This window comes from Dromaius novaehollandiae, chromosome 13 (genome assembly GCF_036370855.1).
Source record: "Dromaius novaehollandiae isolate bDroNov1 chromosome 13, bDroNov1.hap1, whole genome shotgun sequence".
NCBI lineage: Eukaryota > Metazoa > Chordata > Aves > Casuariiformes > Dromaiidae > Dromaius > Dromaius novaehollandiae.
This window is the reverse complement of record NC_088110.1, coordinates 20,683,412-20,710,060: the sequence shown is the minus strand read 5'-3', so window position 1 is coordinate 20,710,060 and position 26,649 is coordinate 20,683,412. Positions and strand designations below refer to the sequence as shown.

Sequence of the window (26,649 nt, the reverse complement as noted above, 5' to 3'; positions counted from 1 at the left end):
AAAAGTACATTTTGAGACCTACCAAAATGTACCTCCTTGCTCTGATTACATCTTTTCTGCCGTTCTTATTCGAATACTCTAAATTTAATTCTCTCATTATAGTCACAAACTCCATCCAAATACAAATTGTAGGAAGCATTTTGCTTGGTGAAGTAGTTTTACACAATCTGTGTGCTTTCCACTAAGCAGATTGCAGAGTTTCCGTACATGGGGCTCTCAAAAACTTTGTAAATCCCCCCGTTTGAGTAAGGTTCAGCAAAGTGCAAAGAATCAGCACAATAAATACATGCAACCCACATCCTAGTTCAGATTTGCACCACCAGCCTAATTGATGCTCAGTGCTTGTGCTAAGGCGTGTTGCTGTTGACATATTTTCTTTTTAATGCTATTAAGAATTTGATATCCTGCGCTGCTACTCCAATCTTATTTTCAAAATATGCATGCAATGTATTAAAAAACATGAATAAATGTGCAAATAGAACATAGTAACTGTCATGATAAATATGACTGAAGTGAGGAGAAGTAACATCTGGACACTGATGCAGACAATCAGAAGACACTGGGAAATATCAGATGCTACCTTTACTCAGATAAAGAGAGACACTACTCTTTTACTATTCTCTTCTGCTGGAGCTTCTTTGTGAAAAGTCTGTCTTTCCTATCTTTTGACTAACGGAAAGCTCTTAAAAGCACCCCTGTAGTTTCCCCCGTGTTATTGGATTTACAGGTCACAGGAAAAATGTGGGCCTGCGGACCTCACCAAATTCAATGCAATTTTAAGCATTTTACAGCTTTGGTAACCTTCTTATTCCATGAACCAGCAGACGTTGCAAGGAATGAAAAAATAGAGTCAAAAAAACCACTACCATAATATTTGAAATGCATCAAAGGTGACAAAAGCTGCACAGTAGCCAAAAAAAAAAAATGTCTAAAATACCCTGGCCACTTTGTTAGGCCAATCTGCTGTAGTTTACTTTTCCTGGTATCTTTTCATTCTTATCTACCATATCCAAACTTGTTTATATTCATCCATGTATCAATCTTCTTTTTGCTGCCAGGTTAAGTGTAAAAAGACAGCGTGGCATGTTGTCCCTGATAAGAAGCCACCACCTTTAGAACCAATTTTCATTTATCTGGATGATAGCCACGGACTATTTATTATACAGTGTACAGCTATCAATAACATTCAGTGCTTCAGACCCTTCCTCATGTTTTATCCCTTTTTTACAGTTTATTATTTTCTGATATTGAACATCCATCTAGGCTAGTCTTAATTTCTTCTGTTTGCCTCTTTACATGTCCTGTTATTTCTAGTAATTATTTATAGATATCTTCTCTCAGTCCTGCTTTGGGGCTCCTCATCTGGAGTATAATGTATTCGGGCTATTGTGCTTCATGGAAAACAAGTTGCTGCTTCTTAATGCAATTCTCAAGCAATTTTCCCAACCGCTGCAGTTAAGATTTTACCCCAATGGGCTTGCAACATATCGTTACAAGTCACATAACAATGTCAAATTTGTTTAAAATAATTTCTGCTAAATGCCTCCAGCAAGTGAAATGAGATGGCTGCCAAGTTCGTTTAACCAGCCTTTGCTTTTCAACCATTTCAGAGGGAAGCGTATCCAAACATCCCTGCCTGCCTCTGTGATTCATCCGATTACAGTCCCTCTCATTAACTTACTGAAGTTAGGTCTGCAGCAGACCACAGACCCTAAACCTCAGGGCTGGCAGCTGCAGAGATCAGACGAGTATCAAAACTATGGGAAATGCACTCTGTCATAAATTAGAAAACAGAAAGGTGAGAAATCAGCAGCACAGTGAAGACAAAGCCCATTACAAACGGTAGAAAAATTGTCATAGCTGTCACTGAATCAGGCTCGAGCATCATTTTCCTGCTTTATGTTGGCTTCAGTCTCCCGCAGATGTTGGAGATGTTAGTAATCAATAGGAAAAATGCAGATTACCTTTCAAGTGCTGTGGTGTTTTTTTGTTTGTTTGCTTGTTTCCAAATAGAGAGTCACCAAGCTTTTAATTTGTCCAGGAAAGGTCATATGGTCGCTTTAAACATGCATTTGAGTGTACTTTTGTAAGAATTTGACTCCAGGCTATTTCCAGGAATATGACCAGTTTCCATGAAAATAGCTGATTAAATTCACTCCAGGAAAAAAAAATATATAAGGAAATACATCGCTATATCACCTACCATTCACATTTTTTGTCGTAAAATAAATCACAACCTGTGACAAGCCCTGGCTTGAAACTGGTGAATATTTTTCATGTGATGCACATACCACTTTATATTCCCAGTAACAACGCCAGATATTTACTTCTTTAGTAAAGCGATGACACAAAAATGCTAGCTGTCCAAATAACTAACCAACCAGATTTATGGGCACAAAAACATAGCCTTAGTAACTAAAAAAATCCATTAAAATGCCAGTAAAATACATCCACACTGGGAGTATGCTCAAAAGATTCTTTAACTATTTAGACACATGAAATAAATATAAAAATCACATACTATCTCTGTAGTTGCTTTTTTCCTAATTGTAACTATTTTATGTGGCAAAGAAAGGAGAGTCAGTCATACATTAAAAGAGGAAAACATCATATTTTGCTTAGTGCAGTATTTCAACGTAATCTTGAAAATTTAAAGAATTTTAAACTTGTGCAAGATGATGCACTATCCTTTGGAAAAAGCCAAGGCAGAACCACTTCGCTGTTACTACCAATATTACAATTTATACCCCAGTTCCATCCCAAAGCCCAAGGGAGATCCAAGAAAAATCAGGAAGAAACGAAAGGACCATTTGCACACAGAACCATCTAATTACAGTGCAATTCATCATAATAGCTTGCCTGTGCACGCACACAGCAAGTTGTCCAAGCTGTTTCTGTTGTCCAGCCATGTAATTACTGCCTTGGTATCCTATGACATGAGCAGCAAAGGAATATATTTTTTTTAAATCTTAGCTTAAATTTAGAAAAAGTTAAAATAAAAAATATATAACATCACTGCAAGGCAAAAAGGTTTTGTCTTTCCCTAATCAAGGAACTAAACCTTCAAAGCACTGGAGACAAAAAGTCACTTTAGAAAACAAGAGAAACCTGTAGCATTTGTCTCACAGAAACCTGAAGGAAGTCCAGTCCAAACCTTCAATTGGATATTAAAATGAAGATTTATGAACTTAAACTGGTGATGCTAAACTCTGTCCAAGATTCATTTATTAGTAATCCTTTCATATTTCTGATGAATAATAGACAGCGTCCAAGTGCAATTTTAGAGTCAATAGACACACAGAAACCCGGAAATGAATAACTTAAAGCAACATGACAATATCATGGTGAACCCCTAAACAAGTCCTCAAAAATCCTTCAAGTCACAGCCCAGTATATCTATATCATTTCCAACATAATTATACTTCTCTCGTCATTGCATTGCATCCATAGACATTTACATTTTGATCCAGGGATCATGAAGAGAAATCCAAATTGGAAACCCATATAAGCATTATTTTTTTCCATAGAGGATTGGTTTGATGAATGGGACTGATTTAGAGTTTGAATGAAAGTGTAAGTGGCTGTGATAGGCAATAAGGTTATGCATATAATGCAAAGCCTTTCTTTTAGAGCTTCTAACAAGAAATACAGCAACATAATTTCCGTACAGTAAGAAGGAACCAGAACACGTTGATTTACGTGCACATACACGCAAACTCACGCACATAAAGACTTCTATCAAGCTGTCCAATGCAGATGTTGACTGGAAGCAGCAAGACAGCAAAATCTGATGAATAATTTTAAAACATATGCCACCAAATTTGAAGAACTAAGGAAAACAGATGTAAATAACATGAAATCTTGGTTGACTCGGCACCACTGGAGTACAGAACTATGATGAACTCTTGCTGACAATGATTCCATAGATTGCACAGCATAATTTTGCAAGCATTGGTGTTCTTGAACACCAGAAAAACAAGGCTACAAAGTTTAATGGGCTATTTGGAGGAAAGAGGGAGAGCATAAAAGCTGAAGTTGAGCAAAATTATTCAAACTTCAATTAACAGGTAAGACGATCATAATGCCAAATGCCACATGGATATATACCAAAATGAGCAGGAGAAAATGGATGATGGAGATAACTACAGGTGAATGCACTGCAAGCTGGACTGAGGAACATGCATACCGAATCAGAAACATGACTCAATATAAGGAGAAAAAGAAAAAATCAAGAATTGATTAAAGATGAGAAAAAATAGGGAAATGTTAATTAAAACAAAATAAACCTTTGGGCGAAAAGAGGATTTTGGCATGAAGCTTGAGTAAAGGAGGAATGCACCACAAATAACAGTTAAACATTGTCCTGCAGCTTGGAATTAACGGTCAAAGCTAGTTGGTATATAACATTATTATTTGAGATCGGCATCTGATACGTAACAGGAGTAAACTTCTGCACTGACTGGGGGAGATGGGACCACCAGAGGACTTGTAGGAGCTCTCAGCTCAGATCCAGAGCTCATATACTACCAGCATGACAAGAGCCAAAATGCTGCAGAATTTGAGTTCTATTTGGTACCATTTTCTTTTGCTGATATACTGGATTTAGGTGCTGCAAATCTACTAAAATTACACCATCCTCATCAGTGGTCTAGGAATGTGTATTTTTTTTTAAATAGGTATGACAAAAAGTTGCCTACACTGCAGTTTAAAGAAGAGAGTAATAAAGCTAGTCCCCAGATTAGGTAGTTCCCTGATACATGCTATTGACTGATCTGCGCAGCAGATTCAGAGAAATTTGATGCCAATATAATCTGAGTTAATGATGAAACTCATGTTACAACAGAAGGGGACCGGGAGGTGAGACAATCTAAGGAAATTTCTTTTGAATTCATCGTCATTCATCAGTATCTCAAGCAGACAAGAATATTTAAAAAACTATATTAGAAAAGAGTTAACTTTACACTCGGAAGCCATACTCATAAATATGAAGTACATTTCTTGTTTGAATGAAAAAATGGTCCATCTTCCAAATCGCCCGGCTGGTTTGTTGCCTACTTGTTAGAAGTAAAGTAAACTAACATTCATCTTAACACCCTTAATCCGACAAGAGAGCAGTTCATAACGCAGTTCACACCTGCAGCTAATCAGACAATGGCAAACACATGTGAAATGTAAAATTTGCTGAGAAGGTTGCATGATTTATAGAAACCACACAAATAATAAAATAAGGGCAAAAAAATATACCTAGTCCTACCAACATATAATATAGCAGTTAAGTGAAAGGTACTGTCTATCCTTGTTCACAATAAACAAAGCACATTGTCACCACATTGAACTTCAATGAACATTAAATATTCATAGTAATATAACACATTTGACTCCAGCTTTCATCTTAAAATATTTCACAGTATGCCTGTACAGCCAAAACCATATGTCTTGACTCAGGCACAGCTTCAACTGTGTACAGGAGATGTGTCCTTGTGTTTAATGATGCATAGAAAGATATACAGATATATAGCCCACAACTCTGATCTCTGCTAAATCAGTATCACTCCACTGATTTTAATAGGGGCTTCTACCATTTTAGATTTCTTTCCCTGAGCTCACAATTAACTCTATTATGTTTTCTGATCATACAATTACTGCTTACAAATGCAGTGGAGATACCTCTGGAGTGAAATGCAACAGCCGGTTAACAACTCGCAACAAAACTGCACAACAGCTGAGGACAAAAGTTGAAGGGAACTATTTCAGCTTGTATCTGCAGGAAGATTTTAGCTAGGATGGCTGTGTGCATCCAAACTGAAATTTGGAAAAAGATCTTTAGTTTTACACAATTTCATATTGAAATCTGCAGTGAACTCAGCAGAACATTTTCATGACTAATTCTCAAAGTGTGTTTTTATTTTGTTGCATTTGCCTTTACACAGGTAACATAGTTCAATATCTCAACCTGCCCTACAGTATCAGCACGTTCATGACGCACTTTCCGTTTCTTCCTATTATTTACCTCACTTAGTACTACATAAGCAAATAAAAACGACCCTGCCAGCAGCCAATCTTATGGAGAAAAGGTGGAATTTCCACTCCGAACTGAAGCTGTACACATTGTATTTGGTCTGAATCTTGATCGTATCGTAGGGGTTATCTTTGTTGATACCACATATGAATAACAAAGTGAAAACCCAAGCCTGAGCTTTCATCCAAAGCTATGTTGTTCTGCATTTGTTTCTTTTTTAGCACAGAAACCTCACTATTCCAAAAATCATTACTCACTGTCCCAAAGGGCTGCTCTCACCTCCTTACGTGATGAAGGATTCAGTGAGCCACAAAGTCAGAAAGAAAAATTGTCCGATACAAAAAATGATGCATGTATCAATAGACAGAACTTGGTCAGTGGTAATTTATAGATGTATGACTGGCATGGACTTACCTGTAGGGGATCCCTCCATGACATGACCAACATAGGGTCCTTCTTTGAACATCGGCCTGTTATCATTTTGGTCAATTACAGAAACATCTAGACGGACTGGGCCATCAATGATTTTCCCACTTAAATCTGTGACCTCAACTTCCAGCTGTATGAACAAAAAGAGAAAAGTAAATTCATTAGTTCATTATCAAAGTGAACAAGGAATAAGAACAAATAGCTTACATCGGCATTGCTGTAACCAGCCCCTGGCAAGGATAACACTTGCAGCTCTGAGACTGGGCTAGGAACAGATTTTAAATCTAAGTAAAAGAGAAAGTCAGATATCTTTTCATATCAAGATACCACCAAGTAATTTGAAAATGCCCAGTTTCCTTGGCAGAAGTATGAAATGACTAGAATATGGGGGCAGGGGGGCCCTCCAGAATTTGATCCTAGTTACGTGATGATTTGCTTAGAATTTGTTTCTTTACTTTTTTCAAGCACAATTACATTCAAAGCTCATACAAATGGAACTATCACATTATAATCTACTTATATCTTCTAAAGCTCAGTTAAGGGCTTTTATTAAAAAAAGCCAAGAATGCTTTTAGACATACTAAATATATTTTCTCAATGATGATGGAATGAAATATTATGTTAGATGCTTCTGATACTTCTTTGGTTTGTTTAATAAGGTATAGGACAGAACAATATATATAGCCTTACATAAACAGGAATATATGCAGACACACGTTTACATCCCAATGTACAAAAGCATCTGTTGGATAAAAAGATGATCCATGCAGCTGGAGATTTATTTGAACTTTTTACTTCCAAAAATTGGAAGGGGAGGTCATACCATATATCTCAACCCTCCACTCACAACGGGAGGTCACACTGAGTTACTAAAACGTCAGCAGCCATTAGGGCAAATCACACCAAAACTTCTTATATGATAACAGAAAAGGTCAATTTAGATTGCAACCATGTTCTACATTTGCAGTTCTCTCTCTCCTCACCATGACAGCAGTAAAAACAGCAATAAACACATCAGGAGACAGTTATCATTTCCACCTACCCTATACTACCCTGGACTCAACTCTTTAATGGAGTTAAGCCAGCCAGAAAATGAACCTGAGCACAAATGTTAGTATCCCCCTCTCCCAGTCTTTCCCCAAAACAGTCGTAGCAGCAGGGGCTGGAAGTCTCCAAGTGTTTTGTTTATCCTGTTAATTTATTCTCCCTTGCCATGCCTCGGACCTGTAAGTTATTTATAAGTTAGTGATAAAACCTTCTGGGAAAGAATTAGGTCAGAATTCTAATTCCGTTATTAAACTGGATGGCTTATTGTCACATCTCGGTGTATTTTGTTAGGCTTATAAATACATTCCGCTTTTATAGTTGAACATGCTGCGTGTGAGTAGGAGTATTTACGTTCTGGGTAAACTGTCTGCTCGCACACACTAAATAGTGTTGCAGTCCATTTTAACATCTACTTACTTTGCTTACCGTGACTTAGCTAGAAACTGTTCTTGCAGACCCTTTCTCAAGCCTTATTTTTTAGTAGATACATAGTGGAATAGCTTAAAAGCCAACAAATGTTCTGATGTGAAGACAGCCGATTCACATGGCATTGGCACAGCGGACATTTTATGGGGGCACATGCCCCTTTATTTTCCAGGACTTGTTTTAACATTGGACTCTGAAGTCAACGTAGTAATCATAGGATCGCATATGGTGTGATGGGGACTAGGAACGAAAATTTAGTCTTATTACTGAACTACATTAAAACTAGAGACAGTTTTAGATGTAGCTGGAAACTGCTGACAAAAAGATTTATCTTGCTAAATGTTGACTCATCAAAACTGTGTTAATTGCTTTGGGGAATGGAAGAAAAACAATATTTCACTGTGAAAATTCAGCACATTCGTTTTCAAATTCAAGATAACTTGCTCTTAATCTATCTCTCAATATTAAGCGACTATACTGCTCACTGGAAAGAACAAAGGCTTTGCTAAATTTAAAAAACTACTTCAACTGCTCTTATCAAGACTGTAAGTCATCTAAAGCAAAACTTAATCTGATATTTTGGTTTTTCTTACAAACTTCCACAGATTACAGAAGAGAATAGGAGATTCCTATTAATGATTGGAAAAAATGTACTTAATTATTAAAAAGTCTATCAGGTCTGAGGCATGTTGCCCAAAAAGTCATAAAAAGACCATGGGAATTGTTACAGGGCCTCTGCTATGTTTTGCTACAATGATGGAGGACTCCATTTTACTGGTCTTCGTACAATATCCTGTAAGCATGTCCTAAGCCTTATGTGTTAACTGACGTGCTTCTTTTATTCTGTTTTCTATAACGTTTGCCAAAAAAAGTCTGCAGTCCCTTAATTACAACCATCTACCTTTACACATCTTGTTCGTGAAAGATGCTTCCTTCCATCTTGTGTTACCTGCCAACCCCCATCCCCCAAATAAAAGCATACCACAAAACTAAAGTGCAACTTCTACTTCAAAAAACAAACAAAAAAATATACAAGAAAGAAGTGTTTAAGTAAAAGACAATATTGGCACAAAAACAAATGTAAATAAGGCCAGGTGGAAGACTACATTCTGTCTAACTATCAGAAGAGTGAGATTTCAGGCTTTCAGCAAAGACAGTTAAGAAAGCTCATCTAGTTTTAACGTAAATTATGAATGATGTTTCCAAGCTACTGTGTTCCTGCCTTTGACAGAAAGAGACTGCAATTGAACATCCAGAAATGTTCCTACCTTGCATCGCTGTCAAAACCCTTCCATGCCTACCAAGAGCAAAACCAGCCACAAACCAAAAGTGATAGGTGCCTGTCAACTGTTGATATCAATCCAGGGCTATTGGCAGGGATCGATACCAACAGTTACCCATAACTCGAGGCCTATCGAGCCCTCGCTATAACGATGGAGGCAAAGCAAGAGCATGCGATGATTCTCAACAGAGAGTTATCCATGCATACCAAGGGGGATTGATAGCTGTGGATGTCATGCCCGCACAATACATATGGAAATCCATACTCACCAAGGCCCATCATTATCAAAAACGGTCAATGTCAATAGTCAGCGGTGCCTACCAAGAGCAACATCAGCCCCAGACCAAAAGCTAGGCATACCTGTCCAGAACGAGTGCTATCAGGGGCTATCAATAGGGTTCGATATCGACAAGTCTGGAGTTCAACAGGCATCAATGCCACGCAATATTGAGAGTGATCGATGTCGATACCCTTCCATACCTACCAAGGGCAACATCAGCCACAGACCAAAAGCGGTAGATGCCTGTCGAGGGTGAGACGTATCCGGGGCTACCAGCAGGGATCCATATCAACAGTTACCCATAACCATCGAGACCTCCTCTTATTGATCCCTCCCCACAACGATGTAGACAAAGCGACAGCACGCGATGCCCCTTGAGATCAAGAGGTATCCAGGCGTACTGAGGGAGGCTTAACAACAACAAAACTCTAAGGAAAAATGGGTTAGCATAAAGACGGATGCGGGCAAGTTTATTATGTGAAAACCTGATAAGATTGACTATGCTTCCAACATTTCAACTCAGAAGTTATGAAATTATGTTCACAAGGATGAAGTGAATCATAATCTAACTAACCATATTTTCAGGAGCACTTGAGGCTAAATCCCAATTTAATTTTTGACAAAAGTATACATGAAAACTACAAAGAATAGTCAAGGGGCTTATGAGAACCGCTACACCTCACAACACAAGTCTTCATGATAGCACACAAAATAGACTTTGGCTACTGCTGCTAACATAGCTGAGAAACACTGATAAAATTAAACACACTAATTTAAAAAAAAAAAAACAAAAGGAAAATGCAATATCATACTGAAAACTTGAGGCAGGAATAGATTTTTAACTTTTTCAATACTCTCCATTCCCAAAAGGGACTTCCTGACTTCCCATTCTATTTTCCTCACAATATCTGAAGCAAGGATCTTTCTCGTCACCCTAAATGTAAGGATTTTATTAGAAGTTTAGTAAGTTTATTCAAAAATGTGTAAACTTTTTATAAGTGTTCTGCTTTATATTACATAGTCTTGATTCATTTCCACTGCTGCAGTCAGCAATGTGGATAACATCTACAGAAAAAGGTAACTGGTCTCAGTATTACCATTACTTAGAGTAATTTTAAAGGTTCCTCTTCAAAGAACATTTTCTCCTTTCATTCATTGGTTTTGATGAAATTATTCTGGATAGCCACATTCTTTGTCTGCCTATAAATATCTATTTTTGGCTTGCTGTATCCAGCCAGTCAATGGCCCAAGCAAAACCATGTTGTAAATTTAAAGGTTTTCATATGTAAACAGGAAATGCCTTTTAGAACTTAATTATCTCCAAAGTCTAATATAGGTTCTTTATTCATTAACTGCCTTCTAATTTTATTTTTCATTTTGCTGCTGATTATAATGTTTTTCATAATGTTTTTCATCCATTTGGTTCAAGAGATCATTTTCTGTAATCCAGCTCCACCCAGCAACAAAATTCAGTTGTCTGTGTGTGGAAACAGCAGCTTTCCCGAATCACAGCATCCCTGGGGTTAAGAGAACACAGAAAATGAGACTACTCCAATTTAACCAGCAAGATGGAGAAAAGATGCATCACTCTACAATTGGAGTACACTCAAAAATCTTAATAAAGCAATATGCCATTACAAAAGATTGCTATACCACTACCTGCTCCAATCTCAATTACTTGCAAGTACCTATATATAAGACACTGCTGAGTTTGTTTATCCCTATCTTGATGAAAATTATTATTGAGAATATTTCCTAGGTTTTTTTTATCATTGGTTCCTAAATGTAAATTGTTAGTAGAGAAAGTCTGACAGCCTTACAGATTTTTCAGGTAGATAATATTCTCTTATGAGAAAACAGTTGGCTGTCACGTAAGTTGGCTGTCACAAAGCCATAGCTGGCTGGTCATAAAAGGTAGTATAGAAATTCTCTTTACGCTAATTTTTATTAAAAAAAAAAAGTGCTGCAATTACTTAAGACAACTCAGAGAAGACAATAATTTAGACACACAAATAAATTACAATGAAATTTTCTTGCTATTGAGAGTCTGAATAAAATATTAGTCGACTATTATATGGTGCAAGGATAGAAGAATGGACAAGATCTAAAAGCAAAATTCAGTATTTCTAATAGGTATGGGTAATATTTTTAACCTCCAACTAGGTGATGACAGGGTATTGCTTACCTTAGCAAGGTAGTATAGGTGATGGTGAAAATGTGGCACTATTGTCCAGAACAGGAAAATTTAGGCTTATGTTCAAATTTGGAGCCAAGGTGGGAAGGGATTAATTAGCATAAGTACTCATACGGGCATCCTGACAGGGGCTTTGTCATTCTAATGATCCTACTCAAAAAGATTAGATTCCAATTCTTAAAAAAAAAATGTACACTTTATTGCTTTTTTTTTTTTCTTGGTTTCTTCTCTAGAAGTCATACAACTTTTTATGAACTTTTTATGCAATCCCTTCACAAGTGAAATGTAACAGCTCCAGTCTGGAAAGGACTTTGCAGGATGAAGACAGTGAACAGCACCTACGAGTTCATGTTCAGTCTAGACTTTTGAAAGCTTAAAGTAGTACTTTGGTGATTATAGGTATCACTTACTCCTCTGTTCACTGAAGTCTTTCATACTGAGGGACTTGGGAGAAAAAAAATAGTGTCTTTGCTTTCATTTTAAGATGGGCTTCTGTCTTTATTATGCATGCTTCTCTCTAACATGTTTTCCTGGAAAAATACTATCGGAAGAAAATGTAAAGCATTACAGAGTTTTCTGAATGAAGATCCTTTTTTTTAACCCCAAGTTGCAAAACCTTTTCATACTATACAAATGCTATAGGCCTTCTCATTTATTCTTCTCTTTACACATCCTTTGCGATACATGAACAGCTTTGGACTTAGAAATGTCAAAGATGTCTTTTTGAATGCCTCCTAGATCTTTGCAACCATCAAATTATCACAAAGAACTGAACTTATTTCAAGCATTCCTAAACTCTGTCCTATTCCTTTTCTTGAGCATTCTCACAATAAGATTTTTTTTTTTAATCAACCTTCGAATGCTGAATAGGTTGTCTCATGCCTTCCTTCAGAAAGTAGTCATTTGCAGTGATGTAATGCGTAGAACAACAACAACATAGTGGCCCAGCCTTGCCATGGGCTTCTGTAAAATAAGGGAAGTTTTTAGACAACACTTACAGTTAAAATAACCAAAATTTAATTGATTAAAATAACCAAAAACCTCTATACGATGACTATAGTATGAATGGTTATTCCTAGCATGAATATGTATGGCTGTCCCATTACGCAAAAGTGTTCCTATCATAAAAATAATTCCTATCATAGAAAATACAGATTTCAACATGTTTGTATTTATCAACATTAATCGCTATAAAGCCTATAGAGAATTTTAGGACTCTGTAGATTTCACTGAAAACAATTAAAATATCTGAACCTGTGAATGCTTAATTTTTTTTCTGTAAACTACAGTAAGTTAGACAATGTATAGATTATGCGCTGTATACAATCTACCTGTTGAAGAAAGCATTATAGTAGGAATTAACAATGGGAAAAGATCCCAAACTTATCATTCAATTTCCTTCTTTCCACCAATTTCTTTCTAATCTCAGTTAACAAAAGAAAAATAAAGATCAAAACCAATATTAAAAAAAAAAAAAAAACATTTTCCTTCCAAGCAACTGTAGGTGTCTTTCTGAGTATACAGCATTGTGCTTTCAATATTGCTCAGTTTAGCGCTTTCACCAAATTAAGCATGACCTTACAGAGCACCCAATGATTTCTATGGTAGCATCACCATCCAATTCTGCTCAGCAAGTCTCAACAATTCAGGTCCAAAATAAGATGGGAAGGCTAATTCCAAAAGTAAGTTTTCTCACGCGAGTAGGACATTTGCCAAACTATCTTTCAGCAGTACCTTAGATCGCACCATACACTTCTCAGCGACACGTCAAACCATAACTGCAGGCTCAGTTCTGCATCTCTGAACTGGGTAAAACCCCAAGCAGCTTTACTGAAGACCTTGCTAAAATCATGTTTGCAACGACCTATTTTAAAAAACTAAAACCACCTTCACAGGTCCTGTTTTCTTAGCACAATTACCTCTTAATTGTGTGCATTAAAATTTCCCCCCAAAAAACAAGACTGGTGTCTCCCAAAAAAATGTCAAAGAATGAATTCTTCATCAGGGAAAAGTCACTTCAACTTCTTTGATCACATCAGATGCAAGGCTTTGTAGACATGTTAATAGATGTCTTGTGAAAAGGAGGAGAAATTTCATATTATAAACAGCCAGAGACTTTATTTTGTCACTAGCTTTAAAGGTCCTCCTCTTAATGTTTTTAATCATTATTCATAGAAGGAGACTGAAAGGTCAGCATCAACGTCAGACTATTCTGATTTGTGAAGTGTAACTTGGCAAGTATTTCCAAGCAAGCAACAGGAATTAATATTAACCTGGTGCTCTTTATATAACTTTTCTAAATTTACTGGAATTGAAGCCTCATGAAGAAAACCCCCCCAGGAACAACCTGCATCTCTGCCCACCTTCACGCTTACCCAACCAGGCTTGGAAGAACGGGGGTATAAGTTTATTCGCACTGGTGCAGAGCTATTCATTGGGGAAAGAAGAGCAAAATAAACTGTGATCACTGGTCTGAAGCTCCATAACAAGTCATCAGTATAAGAGCAAGATAAAGCATGTCTAAGGGAATTAATTGTGCAGTGATGTATGCTTGAAGTCAGATGTCATTTGACAAAATAACTATTTTGGAAGAGGGGGCAAAAAGCGGAGAGATAAGCCAGAAGAACAAAGTAATTGAAAAAGATAATGTGAAGTGAAAGGAAACGATCACAAAGACCATTAACCTTTCCTAGAGAAGGCTTCATCTAAGCAGAGTTGAATCCGTGAATATGTTACAGGACTGACCAGGCACTGGGGGATCCGCGGGAGGCGGCCTGGGAGCACACTGCTGCTACGAGCTGCCTCGTGCTCACGCACTGCCACATTGGCCCGTCCCTGCAACTGCATCCGTCCCAGTCGCAGCTGCCATCACATCCCTCCCCGAACGAGATGGCACGTTGAACAAGCCTTTCATGCTTTTATCATCATCACTTAGTTATTTAAGAGAGAGAAGGGAAGGAGGAGCCAGGAATTAGAACTACTAACTGTATTTTCACTGCTCGTACAGTTTCAATTATTAAGAACCTTCAACTTCTCAAAGCTGAGTTGCATCTGAACCTGTTTTTAAAAGGGTTTAACTATATATGTCTTAACAAGATCTTCAACGTTATTTCAAATGTTTTTACCAAAAAAAACACTAATCAAGGAAGTTGCCCTAATTAAATAACTTCTTTTCTATTTTTCACATTTATTTTTATGCAGTATTTTTATTATGAATATCTTACTGCTCATCCTTCCCTTGAATTGGGAAATACAAGAGCATTACCCTTGCAGGTTAACATTCAGTAATGGCCAACTTCCAAAAGCACGTTGCAACCACAGCTCCCATTGCCTTGAGACAACATCAGAAATTCTCCACCTCTCTGAAAAAATATTGGCATTGGCAGTCCTCAAAAGGCATTATATCTTGGGAGAAAGATCTTCCTCACTGTCAGTATGAAAACAAATCTCTAACAATTAAATAAATTTTAATAGGACTCAGTTTTCTGGGATTGTTATTCCACACTGGTAGTACCACACTCTTACTGCTAGTACCAGCATCCCTCTTGATTTGCAGCTCACTTTGCAGAATATGCCTAGAAGATACCGTCAGTGAAATATGTTCATTGCTGCAAAATGAAGCTAAAATGCTATATATTAAAAAAAATATATTTTAAATATATTAAATTTCTTCAGAGTGCTAAACTAAGCGATTATGAATTCACTATCTAGTTGAATGTATATACTGTGATACCATTAGTGTCACAGTAAATGTATGTTCTTCCACAGCTGCATCTCTTGGAATCACAATATTGCTAGAAAGGCGCTATTTTCTTGTAGAACTTAAGTTCCGAAATTTTTTCTCTGCTGTCAGCCCGAAAAGTTCTCTTCCCTGTGAACAAGATTACAGGATAGAAAAACAGAAAAAAAAAAGAAAAAACGATGACAAACCTCAGAGAAAAGAATACATTAAATTTGAACTCCTAGAAATCTTATATTAAAATTACCTCTGTTTTTCTTCAGGACAAGACTAAACCCTATTTCAAATGAAATACTTTGAGGTTTCAGTTCATTAAAGATAAAACAAATCATCTGGGATTTTGTAGAAGCTTTCTTTTGTGTCAACAGAAAAAACTGAAATGGGTAACTTAATCTGATATTTTTACCACTTACTCCTGGGGATAATTTTTAGGCATTTAAAGTAAAACTGGAAACAGGCAGTAAATGATACTCATTTATTTGTATCCATTCAGAACAGGCAGGATTTACGCTTGTGAGTTCTTGTGACCACCGTTTTAAGTACTCAAACATCTGTAAGAAGTAATTCTTTGCACACGCCACAGTCCCTCTGATGTTCATGGGATATTTAGTTTTATGTATAAGATCAAACCCTAGCACTAGTAATGTTTCAAAGCGTTGGTCCATCTTGTGCCCTCATAAAATCCAACCATCCCTCTGATGGATGTCACGGCCAAGGGACACTACCCTCCAAGAGGCACCTAGGGGAGAAAGCTGGGTTCGACAAGGAGCTTTGGCTGATCACAATCATCCTGATTAATGTTACGGCAGAAGCGGTGAGACCAACTGACGCAGTACAGCAGAGCGTTTCGAAAGAAAACCAATCACATAAATAAGATGGGAGAGGAGACTGATGAAATGACTTCACCACAATCGTACACCAGGCAAAGTGGGAAGCAGGCTTAAATCCAGGTTTCTGATCTCCTAATACAAGACTGATAGTTAAATTCTACCTCTTGCCAAGCAAGAGACGTAAAATTAGATTTATAAAGGTTATTAAGCTACCAACATGTGCATAGTGTGATTTTCAAAGTGCCTTACAAGACTGGGTAGTATATCCTATTAATATAAAAACACCTTTGAAAAAGCTTTGAAAACCCGATTGTCCTGTCACTGCGTCTCCTTTTTCTCCCCCACTGAGCTCTATTCTACAGCTGTACAGAAACAAAAAGACAACTGATGACAATTTTCTGTGTCCCTGCAACAGAGAGCAGCATATTTCTAAGTATCTCTCATATTGCTACAAAAATAGAGTTGAAATTACTTCTGAAGCATACTTCCTCTTCGATATTCTCTAGGTGTTATGAAACTATAACATCCGCTCCAAAAATAACCTCAGTGAGCAAACACCAAGCAAAGGACATCCCCCAAATCTGTGTAGCAGCGCAGCTCTTCAAATGAAGCCACATGTACTTCACACAGATCAGAAGTATTACAGATGATCATACAAATACTAATTAAAATCTTCCCATATCACAAGCGAACACATGTGGAGCCCCTCAAAAAGAAAGAGGGAGAGAAGATATCAGGATTCACCAAAGCAATCAAATCTAATCACCACAAAAATACTAAAGAAATCAAAAAGAGAGGAAGTAGGCCTGAAATAAAGGATTAGAACATAAGCGCTGCCAGAATTTGTAGGCTCTACGCTACACAACAAAACCAAAGACGCATACATACGAAAAGATGAAAAGTGGCTTTGCACTTTTAAATAGCTCCTAGCAGGACTCAAGCACTGCTCGCTGTTCTTCCAGCTTGAAAGCAGCTCCGAGCGGCACGTCAGAAGTGGCAATAGTTTAACAAATTCCGTCTCTCGGAGGGATTCTCAAATGCAGTGGTGACAAGAAAACTGACTTAGTTAGGTATAAGAAATAAAGGTCAGTGTAAATGTCAGGTATATATCACACAAAAAAAAATTTACTTTGTTACTACTGCTTAACATATCTGTTCCTACAAATGAGTAGGAAAAGGTCTTAGAAATCAAGGATCACTCAAGTTTTATAGCAGTTTGGTATAGATGTAAGTGGGTTTCTATCTTAAAGCAACAAAACATGGAATTACAAGAGCACTTGTGTGGAGAGGACTTCACGAGCCAGACTGGAGGGCACTCAGGGTGCTGCTGCCCTGCTGCCCGTGTTTCTGGCTCCATCAGCATTCCCAGCACTCCTCATCATCTTCACACTGTCAGTTTTTAAGAAATGAGCTGGAGCCAGGAGTCCTTCAAAGCCGTAATTAAAAGAGGAGTGAGCAAGTTTTGGGCCTTAGTGGTGCCAAAGAACTGCCAAAAAAAGTTACAAATTGGAAGTAAGATTTTCCTACTAAGCTTTTTCCTTCTGAGAAAATTTATTCCGTAAATAAAATTGGTCTCCTTCTCAAAATTTGAAACAACATGAATTTTATACACTGTATTTGCCACATTCTAACAAGATGTAATTCTACGTGTCTCTTAAAATTTCACCTTTTTAAGCATTAGTTTCTAGAAATCAGAGAGATGCAAAGAAAACTCATTGTGCTTTATCTGCTTCATAGTAGCTCCCTGACTGTTTTGCAAATCACAAGGGCTAAATGTTATGAATTCCAGGCAAATCTGAAGAGCCGCAAAAGCCCCATCACTGAGCCTTTGCCGTGAAGCTTTGTGCTACTGCGCAAAACGTCTCTCATTCCCTTTTTTCCAGCAGGCTGCAAGCCAAAATTCTCTACTCTAAGCGCCCCGTTTAGGCACCAATACAGTCACTTTCTCCTTCTTTATCTGCTGCTAAATCTCACCCCAACTTCCCGCCCAAGGCCAGGCCACCCCTCACATGCCCGAAGCACCTTGTTGCCAAGGGCAGTCTCCCCACGTCCCTTGGCCAGAGAATTCACCGACCTGCGTGCCGCCGCGCGCACCGCTGTCCTTCCCCGGGTCCCCTCCAGCAAGCGGTCTCTGCTCTGGGCACCCTGCTTGCTAAGCCCCGGATAACAGTGCTGACGAGAGGAGGTTTGGCTGCTGGAAACACCGTCTATTTGATTCTCTATCTGCTATACGTTTCGTTACATATATCAAGTAAAAGTGAGCTTATCAGTCTTCCAAATCATCATAAGAGGCTGTAAACTCCGTTAGACTGCGAAGGTTGGATTTGGACATTTGATTGGCTAAATATATCATCGAAGCATTCGCAGCCACCGTTCTGGTCTCATTTCCCTCCCGCATTCCTTGCTCAGCCTCCACCGTTACGATGATATACGAGCGCTAAAGGTAACAAAGCGCTGTTTATCTTTTCCTGTTCCATTCTGAACTAAATGAGTTTTTGCTGATTTTGTCTACAGTCAGCTTTATTGAATTCCACGTTATGCCCCGTTGTTTTTTCCAGGAGGATGTCTATGGCAGATACTTTTATAATTCAGACAGCTGATCTTCCTGGTGACAACATCGAAACGGATGAGCACATCCCAGTTCACAAACATTTAGCAGCTTCTCTGTCTCAGTGCAACAGTTATTTCTTCCACTTTGCCAGTAATGGCAAAGTATATATTTCATATATAGAAAAAAAGGAAATATCTGACTGGCTTCCACATGTTATTTTAGTGGAAAAGGCTACAGACATGTATATAGTGGAAAGATATGCCAAGGACGCTCTGAGTCAACCAAAAACATCTCTAATTGTCTGCTTTCTCTCTCTACACCCAATTTTGGTAACTCTTAACACGTTGGACCATCTCTCTATATTAATTTTCAATAAAAAGGAAAGATTCAGTCAATGAGCCTCAAATTAGCTAAATTAACAAAGTAGTGGTCTCCGCTGAGTAGTCAGACAGTTCTCATGCAGCTCCCAAAGGATCAACAAGGCTCTGCCATATAGTGACACATCAAAAGGCAGAATTTATGTCATGTTCGTCTATTTTTACTGCTTACATTTAGCACAGGAACACTCTGAAATGCTTCGTTAAGCTTCAGTTCTGATGATAGCATCACCTGTTAAAACCATTAATCTCAGAGTATAATTAGTAGTTTCAGTGTATCTCCCCAGATTTTTTTTTTTCTTTTTTAAAAGATCTCAGCAGCTCTAAATTACCACGTTGGGCATATTAATAAAGGCATTCTCTCAGAAACTACCCTCTCCATCATCACTTCCCCTTAACTCTGAACTCTAAATTGATGTTTTACAATGTGCAGTGGCAATAATTCCTGTATTGGTACTGAATCTTCATAAACTTAGATCTCAAACCAAATCTACAACCTCTGACCTATTGTTCTCTTGCTACCTTCCATTATTTCGACCATGCTATATTTCCAAGCCTATTCTCTTTCTGGAAGTAAAGTAAATCTCTTTTCTTCCCTTTCATTTCCCCTAAACCACAAACACTGACTCCACCTGAGCATCTTCCTGAATTCCAAGTTTCTCACAATATAACTGTCATCTCTGTTTTTTGTCATGCTCTTCAAACCCTTTGATATTTTACCAATCTTAACATAAAGAATTATGAGTCCAAAAATAACTAAAACATTTTCGCAAGAAAAATGATTATGTTGCAGACTTCTCCTTTTTCACTCTTTGATGCAACTAAAAATAATACATGCATAGACAGAGAAAATTTTGTATATCAGCAACAAAAGGAGAATTGGAAAGTCAAAGTTATTGCAACAAAAATGAAAGGTTTGGATACAGTCTGTCACAGAATTGATTAAATGCCACTTTCACCAAAAATTGCAAAGGCAAAAAGGCCTTTTTGAATTATGAAAATCAGCAACACTTTTTCTTGCACCTGCAAAATAATTGTTCATAAAAGGAATAATCTTCCAGAACACATCACAGCAAACTATTATAGTGGAATTTGCTACTTCTATTGCAAAGCTGTAACTGAAACAAGTAAAGTATCTTTGTAACCAAAAGAGATAATCACTAACAAAAGACTAGGAGTGAATTAAAGTGGTAACAAAAATATAAGTATATCCTATTGCATACTTATAGTAATTGAATAAAGGCAACTTCAATTTCAGACAACCAAGTTTACCGTAGTAAGACTGGAAATTTATACATACAGGAGAAACAAACACACAAAACAGGAGAAATCCCCATCATTTTGAAGCATTAAAATCTGATGGGGCATAGCAAATTTTTCAAACCTTATATGAACTAATGCAGAAGTCCTAGAACAGACCCTCTGAAGTTTAGGCTCAGAAGCATCAAGGTGACTTCTTGCATAGACTCTTCAATTTTCATGTACCTAGTTTAAGAATCCCAAAGCGGTATTACACTCGCAAAATAATGGGCATTCATCCTATGGCCATTTTACTATATTTATTCCCTTCAAGCCTAGATATGCCAGTATTAAGGGACTTCACATTACAGATCTTTACTAAAAAAATATAGGCCTACATATATTAAAAATCTGAATTTTTTTAGAAAGCTATTTTAACAGTACAATGTAATTTTCATGAAACGCGAGTACTTAATTATAGCTTGAGAATGTCACAAAATCATTGGTGATAGCCCCAGTGAGCACAAGTAATCTTATATCTTACTGGAAAGGCTCCTGTCTAAAAGAAGAAAAGGAAGGTTGTGCTACGTATTCATCATCAAAACCTGGTGTCATCTCTGACTAGGTCTTGTCTGTCTATATCGCATTGTTCTTATCTCCTTTTAGTTTATGAGTTAATATACGCAGTATGCTGCAAATTACATTGAAGTTCTTCTTCACCCAGTTCTGCTACATCACCAAAACCTGTTTTTCTCCTTTGACTTGACAAGGTCACTTTTCATCAATAGATTGCTATTAGAAAGATAAAATAATGTTTTTTATTTGGAGTTACTTATTTTTAAATCTATCACTATTAAGTAACTTGCTAGCTTAATGCAAAACACATACAGACACTCAGGCCAATCGATACCGAGAGTTTGATTCCTGAGCTCCAGTCCGCAGCAATCCATCAGCTATACAGACCCCATCAAAGAGAGTAAAGCTATTCTGTTGGGGAGTCTTGTATGACTGAAGGTTTGTTGCTATGACACAAAATAGATTCCACAGCACCTGGAAAAAAACAATGCTCCTAAAACTCCAAGGCAACCACATTTTTAGGGAGTATAACATCTCAAGAAACATGGAAGAAACAATAGGTCACTGCAACGTGAAGTATGCCATATGTTCAGTATGCCAAATTGTTCAGTAAACACAAATATAAAGACTTTAAGGAAAAAATAAATGTTGAGGGAACTGATGTCAGAGTTGAGTTTGTGGCTGGGGAGAAACCCATTCACAGGAATTGCAGAACAAACCTGGAAAAGCAGTGTAAATTATGAGGTCTACCACCCAAGGACTGCTCTTACAAGAACAGCAAGATCTTCAAATATTTTCTCAAATGTAAAGTAGACCAAGAATAATCATTTTAAAGTCTCTGCATTTGTCCCACTTTATGCCACAGAGGGAAATGAAAACAAAGGAAATACACTAAAATCTCTAGTAGGCTGGTAATTTCTGCATGCTAAATGTTTTTAGACACATGGTGGTGCCTCCCCACCTTTCACATTAAAGACCAAGGCTGCAAGATCATGTTAGCTGTTCAATAGATGGCACTCTGTGTTCATCTACAAATAACTTACATGCCGTTAAATGGAGACAGCTGAGCTAGAGAAATGAGTGTACTGAGTGTTGTCACCTACCCTAATTTTACTATTGACACTGCTTAAAAAGAATTGCTTTTTATCAGAAGATAGAAGAGCTTCGTACTAAGTGATACAAAGGAAGTGGAAGTTTTAACCATAGAAAACTTGTCTGACAGAAGTGCATTTTCAGTAGTCAGACCTTCACTTCTCCCTCTAAAAGGTCAAAGAAACAGGCATGCCTGTGGATTGCCTCTTCAACAAGGAACCAAAATGGTTCAACAGCAACATTTTCCTGCAGAAAAACAGGACATTCAGAAAAGTAGGTGCTGTCTGTTTAGCAGAATGTTGAGAAAAAGATCTTATAAAAATGCATACTGCTAAACACAATATTCGTAACTCATCAAATCCTGACATGTTCTGGAATACGCTAGTGCCAGACTATGTCACTTCAACCCAGTTTGACAACAGGTAAATTACATCGTGTAAAAGTTTAACTAAAATGAAGCTGCTCATCCAAAATATCTTGGTCTAGATAGGATTTTCAATGTTAGAAAAATGTTCTATTATTGATGAAATATCAGACAAGAAAACTGACATTAAGATTATTTCTCTGCATTACATTCTCCTTTAACTAGCAGCAGGTCACAGAAAGCAGAACTGAATATCTGAGTGGAAACGGGGTACTTGTGGAAACTCATTTTTGAACCTTTTGTCTGTGAACAGGTTCATTTTCAGAACTGCATTTATCATTTAAAATGATCCCTCAGACATCATAACTGGATGCATTTCAGCCTTTAGGTCATGAACACAGCTTTGACTAGCCCTGCTGACTGATCACGTCAGTCGCACGCATTGCTGATACACTCGGACTACACCTTCCTTACAAACACTCGCAGGACTGGAATAACTCATTTCCAGATCAAAGTTTGGTGGAAGCATAAGGTGGTATGATTATCCCACTCAGCAGTGTGACTATCTGCATCTATAAATATTCATATTAATACCAAGTTTCTTGCACTAATATTTCAAGAAAACAGTTGAATGAACAGCCATTACCACCACCACAGTAAACCCGGTGTTTACTATACAAATGAACTTTTGACTTGCTATTTTTTGAGATTCACTTCACACAGCTATTTTGGGCTTTTTTATAGTATTTAATATTTATATACTAATATTTAGTAATTAATAAATGCAGTTAGATAGTTTAACTGATACCCACCAAGTAGGCTAGAAATGGGCTTGAAAGGTGTAGTGCAGAAACCTATTTGCAGTTGGTAACAGTGTGAAGGCCCCCCCCCCCTTTTTGTTTAACCTGAAAATGGTTTTATAGTTGATTTTGTTACTGGAAATTTACTTACCAGCTGCTTAAAAAAAAGAAACAAACAAACAAAAATGGAATTAAAACAGATGAAAATAATAAGGACTGCAAGTCCATAGCTGTATCATGCTATTACCTTGTGAGTCTTGCTTTTTCAATGATTTTTGTTTTTATTCTCTTACTCTTTTTATTACCAGTGCTGGTGCAACTCAGAACGACTCCGCCACACTTCAATATTTTCAGGAAGAATGCAAACTACCTGCGTTTACATGATCTTCCTTTTCTGTCTGCTCCAGCTGCATAGCCAGATCACCACAAACAAGATTAGTGAAGACTATGATACGCGGTTAGCCACCAGGTATGGAGCTGGGAAGTGACAGTATTTTTAAGTCCTTCCCCCAGAGAGAAACCTGGTATCAGTGGGGTTTTTTTGTCAGGTCACACAATAGGCTATTTTCTTTCTTCTCGTAATGAAACCTTCATTTGGATAAGTCAGTTAACATCTAAAGATCAAGAGGTCAACTAAAAAACATATCACCACCACAAAGTGAAAACTAAAAGAAAAAGAGAGAATTCTCCACTTTCCAAGGTAGAGAGAGATACAAAGGCCCAAGAAATCTCTCTCTAATTTTAATTCAACCTTCATATCACCTAGTCTGTGGGTTGCAAGAAAGTTCACTTTCCCTTATCAGGGCAGGTTTCTGCACATACATGTTCCCTCACATTTATTTCAAGTCCGTCCACAATTATCGGGAACGTTTCTTAGACTTATTTTCCGTTCCTTCCACCAACAACCACAAAAGCTCATTTACCTTATGCAGAATGTAATTAGTAGGTATCGTATTTATTTGACAGCTTTCTCATTTTCTCAATTCTACATAATTTGACAGGGACGATTATAGACCCATAACTAGTCTTTCAGAATGACTTTCACAAGGTTAGTTCACTTATTAATTGACCCTTGGTAATGGTAATTTAAGAAGCATATTAATCTCATCTGTCAGTTCTAACACATACTAGATGTATAAAATAATTTGTCTTTTGCAAGGAGCCTTGCAACAGAAATGAAGTGTCTAAATTTTTAATTAATATGTATTTTCTTTCAAGAAATGAGATTGGGGTGGAAGGAGACTTCTTTTCAGTGGTTTTCTTTATTCTGCCTTAAAGCTCCTGCATTTTGTTATTATGAAGATAAACACTATTTCACCAGTCAATAAAGCCTATGATCTAAGTCATCCACAAAGGACATGCTAGTATTCTCAACACCGATCCCTGAAACACAAAAAACATGTGAAAAAGCATTCACCACTTCAACAGCAGTGTTATTTATCATTACATAGATGGACTAAAGGTTTCTTGCATTTAAGGAGATTTAATCCACTAAGAATATTAAACAAAAGATTACTATTCAGAAATTGAAAAACTTCAGCCAGTGTCAGATGCTTGAAACTGTAATCTTTTAAAATCTGGTTTCCTAATGCATCATAGCAGTCCAGCTCAAAGAAAGGGTTATATAAACTTCTTAATCCAAAGTACTAGTAAGGGCCATGGGTAAATTTTCCTCCTTTATTTCATTTACTAAGGGGGAGCAGGTAACAGCAAGGGGGGCAGAGAGCAGGACCAGCTGTAACCCTAGTGCCGGCCTATCTGCAGCTTAGGGCACGCTGATGAAATGCTGCTCCTACATGCACACTCCAGAAAGGCATAAGCATTTACCACTGGTGAATGCATGTGGTTACCATTAAGGTTAGCACATGTCTGAGCTGGAACAGGACACCTACAGTCTGTATTTAAAAGCACAAAAGTCAGGAAAGTACAAGGGAAAAGCTGAGGTCCTCCTCCAGCCCCATTCTCCTACTTTCCCTTTTGTGCCCAAAGGTTGAGGAAACCTTCTGAAGGGGAAATACCTTCTACAAATGCACTGCAGAAGATACATTGGGTGACATTATGATGTTCTGCTTACTAAAGCCTGTCCCAGTGGAATACTCGAGCCACCAATAATTTGGATGATTAAAATCTAGTGGCAGTTATACCAAAAATACAGCTCTGTGTGCGCAGAATTCCCTACAGGTATATGAATACCCATTTCCTCAGTCTTCACATTGGATTTTGTTGGCATGCATTTCAGATACTTAAAAAATGCTAACCATCTCATTTATTGGCTATATCATCACAATGCCTCCCCAGCTGTTATAGTCTACCGCATAAACAGATATTCGAGCAATTTAAAAAAAAAACAAATTACATACTTGACAGACTACAGTGTCTCCTTCGGAATCATTAGTGTCAATCATGTGAGTACAAGTTTTAAGTGATGTTTGAAACACATGCTATTTAAACAATTGATCATCATTTGGAACCACTTCAAGCTTAATACAGCCACGAACAAATTCAGTATTAGCAACTCAGCTACTACAGTATCACCTTTTTTTAAAATAACATTTCTCAGTACAAGAACAAGGCTTATTTATTCATTCACTTACAATTAATACAAGCAACTCTGTTTCTTAATCTTTGAAAGCTATGTTTTTTGATGAGGACCAAAGATGGTGCACATGAAGAATGCAGACAGGACATGAATCCTGCGTACAGCTGCGACAAGTCGGGGAAATCACACTGTACTGCAAAGCTGGCGATGGGAGTATCTCACTGCCTGTGACTCCCATAACTCAGTGACATTGCTTGAACTGTGTTGATTTTTGCCAGCTGAGCATTTGCATCTGATTTGAGGATCTGAGTCTAAAAATGACACTGAAGACTTGTCAGTGTCAATGAACTAAGCACCAAGAGAGAAAGCTTCCCCCCCTTCTTGCAACGTATGCTATTCCTAGCCGCTCGTGATATAACAGCAAAGATGAGAGATGACCTGAACCAATGCATGGCACTTTGCCAGCATTTATATAAGCCTAGCAAACTACATTGTCATCAGCAGCACTTCTGTTGCCAAAAAAAGTTATTGACAGCTGGAGAATCCTGACTGTTATTCACAGCAAGTGCTTTACAATTTTTAAGTCTCTAATATCTGCCCAGCATCTTCAACTAAGCTGAGGGATGTCTAAGACTAGAGGGATATCTCTAACACAAGAATGAAACAGTGAGCAAACAGAAGGAAAGGAGGGCTCTTGGATTTTCAGTAAAATCACATTGTACATTGCAAGGCTTCTATGAGTAATGAAAACCATATTTTATCATTTATTCAGTTTTTATACCCCATTGCAGCCTATTTTCTGATGATTATTTGTTTTATATTTTTGACAGAAAACTCATGTGCCCAGATAACCATCTTCAATTCA

The 26,649-nt window shown here is 37.5% G+C and overlaps 1 protein-coding gene across 2 annotated transcripts in view; it reads right to left on the bottom strand.

Moving 5' to 3' along the window:
• The window catches only part of CDH13 (cadherin 13), a 500,018-nt gene that overhangs the window by 205,783 nt on the left and 267,586 nt on the right, over window positions 1-26,649 (bottom strand). For both annotated transcript variants that reach the window (XM_026092592.2, XM_026092593.2), the window contains exon 6: window positions 6,434-6,578. In XM_026092592.2, the coding sequence (XP_025948377.1) occupies window positions 6,434-6,578 (145 nt within the window). The remainder of the gene's footprint in view (window positions 1-6,433; window positions 6,579-26,649) is intronic.